The 7,517-nt window shown below is 48.1% G+C and overlaps 1 protein-coding gene across 2 annotated transcripts in view; it reads left to right on the top strand.

Annotated features, from left to right (window-relative positions):
* CHD6 (chromodomain helicase DNA binding protein 6) overlaps positions 1-7,517 on the top strand; it is a 218,667-nt gene that overhangs the window by 172,469 nt on the left and 38,681 nt on the right. For both annotated transcript variants that reach the window (XM_007464745.1, XM_007464746.1), the window contains 2 exons: positions 1,712-1,801; positions 4,076-4,179. In XM_007464745.1, coding sequence (XP_007464807.1) covers positions 1,712-1,801; positions 4,076-4,179 — 194 coding nt within the window. The remainder of the gene's footprint in view (positions 1-1,711; positions 1,802-4,075; positions 4,180-7,517) is intronic.

The raw sequence follows: 7,517 nt of genomic DNA, 5'->3' as shown, positions 1-7,517 counted from the left end.
GCCTCTCCCGTTGTGGAGCACAGGCTCCGGACGCGCAGGCTCAGCAGCCATGGCTCACGGGCCCAGCCGCTCTGCAGCATGTGGGATCTTCCCAGACCGGGGCACGAACCCGTGTCCCCTGCATCGGCAGGCGGACTCTCAACCACTGCGCCACCAGGGAAGCCCTCGTCGCTCTTTTTAAACAACTTACATGGAGATCAGTTCGTACAGAAGTACGTGTAAACGGGCTTCTGCTTTAGTAGCTCGCCTTCACTCTTGCCTGGTGTCGACACAGTGGCAGGTACTCTTGTAACCCTCACTGCAGCATCTCCTCAGACGTGGTGGGCTTCTCTGTGCCTGTCCTTGGCTTTCACTCTGTGTTTTGCATACCTTAAGCCGCCCGCCCCTAACTCCCATGGCCGTCTGCTGTGCTCTGATTCTCTTGTGGCTGGCCTTATTTCACAATTGGACTGTTGTAGGCTCCTCAAGAACAAGGTTAAACTAACGTTTACTTGTGTTACATACTCACGGTACCAGCACGGTGCAGGACACACCAGTTGGGCCAACAAATACTTAATTGCCTCCTCTCAGACATGCTGGGGCAGTCCCATGAAGCCTGAGTGTGGTCCATGCCGAATCACAGGAGAGAAGACGGGATTGCTCTCTGGCATTATCGCCATGAAAAAGACTTTAAAATATTCATGTAACGTGTAACTATGTGCAAGTGAAACTATTTGAAAACAGCACCATTCAACATAACCTCACCGGTCACTAAACTAGGAAACTAGTAACGAGCCTCTTGGAAGGCAACTTTGCCTGAGAGATCATTGTGGCCGTGTGGACAGGGTGAGACCTCTTAAGCAGGGGTCCCCAACGCCCAGGCCATGGACCGGTAGTGGTCCAGGCCGCACAGCAGGAGGTGAGCAGCAGGCGAGCGAGGGAAGCTTCATCTGCCGCTCCCCATCGCTCGCATTACTGCCTGAACCATCCCACACCCCACCCCCCAGGTCCATGGAAAAATTGTCTTCCACGAAACCGGTCCCTGGTGCCAGGGATCGGTTGGGGACTGGGCTTCCCTGGTGGCGCAGTGGTTAAAAATCCGCCTGCCAATGCAGGGGACGCGGGTTTGATCCCTGGTCCAGGAAGATCCCACATGCCGCAGAGCAACTAAGCCTGTGCGCCACAACTTCTGAGCCTGTGCTCTAGAGCTCGCGAGCCACAACTGCTGAGCCCGCATGCCATAACTGCTGAAGCCCACACGCCTAGAGCCCGTGCTCCGCAACAAGAGAAGCCACCGCAATGAGAAGCCCGCGCACCACAATGAAGAGTAGCCCCTGCTCGCCACAACTAGAGAAAGCCCGCGCGCAGCAATGAGGACCCAACACAGCCAAAAAATAAATAAATAAATTTTTTTTTTTTTTTTTTAAAGTTGGGGACCGCTGCTGTTAAGGACCAGGTGGGATGCTGTTTCTGCTGCCCTCACCTCCCACGCCCACAGGATGACCTTAACAGATGACTGATGAGATACGTTTTCTTCAGTGAAATGGAGAGATCACAATAATTTCTGCCATTAATACCTAGTGTTTTCTTTTTCTAGTCCTTTCTCATATATAACTTCACAGCCCTAACAACCTGGGAGCGCCCGGAATTCCCCCAGGTCAGTTTGGGGATGGCAGTTCACAGGCAGCTTATGGGTTCTAATGTGTTTCATTACTGTGTTCATGTATCATAGGGTACTATTGCGAGTCCGGATGCTGTACTACCTAAAAGCTGAAATACTGGGAGAAGCAGCGGATAAAGCATTTGAAGGAACTCCGGCCAGGTAAAACAGGTCAACCTTAGCTTCCAGTGTTAAAGAATTGCCATAAAGTGCCTGTTGATGGAAATGGACAAACCTGCCTGTGTTTCAAGAGGCCCATGTTCCCTCCCACCCAGGACCAGTTCTGGTAGAGCAGGCAGGCAGAATGAGGATGATTCAGCCAGATCATCCACGAGTGAAATAAAGGAGAAAACAGCTGCTTAAAAACACAGCTCTTGGTGAGGTTCTTAGTTGGGTTTTTTTTCTCCCAGTAGTGTTGTAAAATTGCTTTTAAAGCAGTCATTTCTCTACCTTAACTAATCATTGTTCAATAGATATTAGTGACTTTGATATTTGATCCAACAGGTGTAGACTGAAAGCTCTACTTGGAATCCCACTCTTGGCCTTAGTTCTCTTCTACCTTTGAGTGGTTCTTCTTTATTTGTTAGTCGTATTGCTAATACTTTGTCACCATTTGATGTGTTGTGTCTTAGTTTTGTAAGCTAGTGTTTCCAAAGCTGTAGAATCCTGTGGGAATATCCCAGGATTTGGGGGAATGAGGCTGCTGAGCCCCCAGCTACTACTTGATTGGACTGTCAGAAGTCACGGTGTATAAGTGGGATCCCCAGACGGCCTCCTTCACCTTCCCCAGATTGGCAGTTTGCTCTGGCGCCCACAACGCTGCTTGTTCCCAGGGGACCTAGCAAGTGTTGGTATTTGAACTGTGCTTTGAGACTCCCTGGGGCCCTGGTTTCTTTCTCTTACTTTCCACTGGGCAGTGCTAATGACTTTAGTGGTCACAGGAGCACTAAAGAAGGAGAGAGGTGAAACGCAATGACAGCCCTACCCCTGAGGCATTTTGTAATTAGGACCAGTCATCTCATTGACTATTACTACTTGGTAGTTACTATGGGCATTTCTAGTAAGGTTAGGGAGGTTGGGTGTGTTGCTAAAAAGTTCAATTTGTCAGTCATGTATCTGCAGCAGAATTCAACTTGCTAATTTATATCCAGTGTTAACCGGGCAGAAGCAATGTATCTGAATTTACTCCTCCCCGTCATGTGCTTTCGTAGATGCGTAGATGGAGGGAAGTTAGTAGAACGTGGAACAAGTAGGTCCATTGCCCACCCCCTTCCCCCCCCTTCCCTCCTTCCCTCTGCTTTCCTCAGTCTTAGCTCTCACTGGTCCCATGCAGGTTAAATGCCTTATTGTGCAGAAAGTGCCATGCGGAATGAATCACAGCTCATCCCCCAAAATTTGTTCAGCCCATGGCACCACGCAGGCAGAGCAGTGGGCCCTGAGGTGGAGCCAGCTAGGGAGCACTGCCTGGAGAGGTAGGGACCAGGGAGCCCCATCCCCACAGGGAGAGCTGGGCCTGGCAAGGGGCAGGCAGCCCTGTGTCACAACAAGAAGAACCTGATGGAAGAAGAAACTTCAGCATTGCAGAGGCACCATCCCAGGCAGCTGGGAGGTGGGAGGGAAGAGCCATCCAGATGGATGTTCTCCCCAAAACCCCAGAGCCTTCAAAAGAGTAAGGGCGGTGCTCAGACAAATAAAGCCAATCAGCTAAGGGTCCATGTGGGCTCTCAGAACATGGACAGAAACTCAGAGAGGGGCTGATCCCTCCATGTCAGCTCCCTGGGGTGAGCTGTGTTCATCCCTTTGGCCAGAAGTTTTACCCAGCAGACTGTTAGCAGACCCTCACCAGGAAGTGCCTCCTACTGTGGCTGCTAGCCTCTGAAAGACTCTCTTCATACCCCACGTGTAGCAGTGCAGACTAGCTTGTTCTCGAATGGTGCTTGGGGTCTCCAAAGGTTGAATCCAGACGATTTGGGCACTTTGCAGCATTTGATCCTGTATGAATTCAGACACCTGAATGCATGTATCATGTATGAAGTCAGAAAGGGTGTTCTGCCTTCACATAACCAACATATTGCTGGCTTTTGCCGTGGCTGTCAACCACAGAGGCACGTTAGAACCACCTGACATGTGTAGAGCCCTCAGGCTGGCTGACTGTGCGTTCTCCACGAGGTGCTTTCAGATTCTGCGTCATTCAGTCTGAGTGGAGCCTGAACACCAAGTACATCTGCTGATGTAGCTCCCTCTGTAAACCAGGGGCAGAGCCCTGGTTAAGATATCTTGGCCCCCAGCTATCTGAATCCTCTCATTTGTTGTTACTTCGGCTTCTAAGCGTGCAGCCCGGGATGTGGCTTAGTACAAGGGTTCAGGCCGGGAGCTCTTGTGTTGTTTTTTTGTCTGTGTTGACGGCACTCTGAGTCCACGCCCTTCCTTCCACAGGGAGCTGGACGTGCCTCTGCCCGACATCGACTGCGTGGAGATCCCAGTGGATTGGTGGGATGCCGAGGCCGACAAGTCACTTCTGATTGGCGTGTTCAAACATGGTGAGTATTTCAGTGAACATTTTCTCTTTCCTGAAAAATTCCATAGGCCTGTGGCATGCCTCTCTTAGAAAGTAGAGCCTCACCTCTGTCCTCTCAGAAATTTGGCCAGATGAATGTGTGAGTCATGAAAATATAGCAAATAAAAGTATCAGTGAGGCACTTTGAAAGGGTGGCCACAAAGGCTTTGTTCAGTGTGTATCTTCCTCACTAGCCTCACCGCACCATTGTGCGCGGGATTGTTCACTCTTACAGTCCCAGCCTCTGGCCTAGTGCCTGTCACGTGGTAGGCCCCAGGGTTTCTTGAGTAAAGCAGTAAATAAATGGGGGGAATGTTAGGTTTTAGCATGTCACATGTGTGCAGAATTCTAAGGTCATTCCAGCTAATCTACATATTCCTAATATGTATTTTTTGCCCTATTGGTATAAAAATTCAAGAATAGTAGGTGGCATAGACATCTTTTTTTTTTTTTTTTAATGTGGTTACCTAGAGACTAAAGGGGACTGAGATGGGTTTTTGAATAGCTTGGAAAAACTGAAATAAATGTCCTGTTTCTTCATTTCTGGCCTTGTTCTAACTACCTGCCCTTGCTTTCAGCCAACTGTTAAAATGAATAATGAAAGTCCCAGATAATATCCACTGTAATGTGCCTAATACACACCTTCCCTGCCAGGTGAATTAGCCAAAATTTTGAACTGGAGAGCAGGGGTTAAAGTGGGAAGAGTTAGGTGTACTTGGCTTTCACTGCCAGCTCTGCCAGTGACTAAATGTGTGACCTTGGGCAAGTCATAAACTTCTCTGACCTAGTTCCTCACCTGTACACTGGCGAGAGTATCAACCTACCTGGAGAGTTGTTTGAAGATTAAATGAGACAGTATATGTGGGTGGCCTAGAACAGTGCTTAGTGCATAACAGGTGCTTGGTGCTGTCCACTGTCACTTATTCCTCTGCCTTTGGAAGGTTAACTCTCTTTCTAACACATGCCCTGTGAGTAGAATTCTTCAACATTTGCAGGCCAACCTGCAATATTTACGTAACAACCACGCGTGTACCTATTTTAATGAAGAATCCCTTCAAAACGTAGACTCTGGTGTTACAAATGCAGGCTTTGGGAGGGTCTGGTGCTGTTGAGAGCCCTTTATCAAACCACTGGGGTAAGGGAGTCAGAATCAAGATGGCAGAGCAGGAACGTCCTGAGCTCACGTCCTCCCACGGGCATGTGGAAATTACACCTGCTTACAGAGTAGCTGTCTCTGAGAATGACCTGAGGACTAGCAGAAAAGACGTTCCCCAAATGGAGGCGTAAAGAAGGAGCCACAACAAGATTCGTAGGAGAGGCGGAGGTGCAGTCTAGCCTGGGACCCACACCCCCGGGTTGGCGACCCACAAGCATCAGAGGGCAACAAAGAACGAGTGTGGACGAGGATGTGGAGAAAAGGAACCTTTGAGTACTTTTGACAGGATTGTAAATTTGTGCAGCCACTATGGAAAACAGTATGGAGGTTCCTCAAAAAATTAAAAATGGAATTACCATCCGGTCCAGCAACTCCACTTCTGTATACTTACCCAAAGAAAACAAATACACTAATCCAAAAAGATATGTTCATTGCATCATTATTTACAGTAGGCAAGATATGGAAGCAGCCTAAGTGACGATCAATGGATGAATGGATAAAGAAGATGTGGTGTATATATACAATGAAATATTATTTGAGCATAAAAAAGAATGAAATCTCACCATATGCAACAACATGGTTGGACCTAGAGAGTAATATGCCAAGTAAAATAAGTCAGGCAGAGAAAGCCAAATGCTACGTGACCTCACTTTATATGTGGAAACTAAAAATCAAAACAAATGAACAAATAAAACAGGTGCTTATAGATATGGAGAGCAAAATGGTGGTTGCCGGAAGGGAGGGAAGTGGGTTGGTGGGCAAAATAGGTAAAGGGGATTAAGAGATACAAACTTCTATTTATAAAATAAGTCACGAAGAATATGGTCAGTAATCCTGTATTAGCTTTGTGTGTGTGGGGACAGATAGTTACTAGACTTATTGTGATGATCATTTCATAATGTATTTAAGTGTCCAGTTATTCTGTTGTACACCTGAAACTAACATAATATTGTACATCAGCTATAATTCAATGAAAATTTTTCAAATCACTGAGGTTAGGCTAAAGCAGTGCTGTCCACTAGAACTACTACTGGTGACAGAAATGTCCTGTTTCTGCGCCGTCCTCTACGGATGCCGCTCGCCACATGTGGCTGTTGAGCACTTGAAATGTTACTAATACAACTGAGCAACTGTATTTTAAATTTTATGTAATTTTAATTAGTTCAAATTTAATTAGCTGTATGTGGCTTCTCTGCTGGACAGTGCAGGGCTAGAACTCAGCTCTGAAATGAGAAGAGGAATCATGTGACCTCTCCATGAAGCACAACAAACCAGTCTCTTATCAGAAATGGTAGTCAATCTGATGATATCTAAGGTTACTTCCAAATCTAAAATTCTTCTGCTCAGTGAAGCAGCTCGCAGGGTTGCAAGTTAATAATTCCTAAGTGTTTCCTGAGCACGCCTGTGAGACTTGAAGATGGTGCATCACCCACTCTGTTCAGGTTCTCCCAGTTGAGTGAGCTCTGGTATTCAGGGTCAGAGCTGGGGGGCAGGTGCCGGGGAGGTGATGCATGCAGTGCCTGAAGTACCTGGTGTAATGTGATGAGCTTAGCAGACACGCTGTAAAGATGGGGAAGACTTAGCCTCTGTACCCAGTGCTGGGGGACCGGTGTCAAGCCACACATGCAGACTGGCTCACTCTTGGATGGGACCAGACCCGTGTAGTTGGACAGTGACATTGGAGTCAAACCTAGGCTGGGTTGGACCGATGCCGATGTTTGGCTCCGTGGGCCCATCCTCCTTGGTGTCTTGCGTAGTCCAGATCAGATCCTGCTCCTGGCGGGGTGCTGCTCGGCACCCAGCAGACATTCTGTGCGCCTAGGCTTAGACCTGTCCTCACCTGGGTAACACGCCTCATCACCCCACGAAACAGCCCTCTCCACAGGATAACCAAACCCACACAACGTGTCTTACCAGGTGACAAACTCCCAGATACCCAGCAGCCGCTGGAGATGTGATATTTTCAGAGAGCCAAGCTGTCTGGCGTTTACTTTTCAGGGTTCTATCAGGAGCTCTCTCTGCCTTGCCTCCATGCCCTGGAGACACAGTATGAGCTGTAGAGCTGCAGCCATTTTCTTTGTTAAGAAATACACAGCTGTTCATCGTCCAAGGTTTTGTGGATCTTCTGCTCCACCCCAGACATAGCCTGCTACGACCCTGCTTAG

Source organism: Lipotes vexillifer, unplaced genomic scaffold (genome assembly GCF_000442215.2).
Source record: "Lipotes vexillifer unplaced genomic scaffold, Lipotes_vexillifer_v1.1 scaffold53, whole genome shotgun sequence".
Lineage (NCBI taxonomy): Eukaryota > Metazoa > Chordata > Mammalia > Artiodactyla > Lipotidae > Lipotes > Lipotes vexillifer.
The sequence above is the reverse complement of the archived record's forward strand: the minus strand, read 5'-3'. Positions and strand labels throughout refer to the sequence as shown.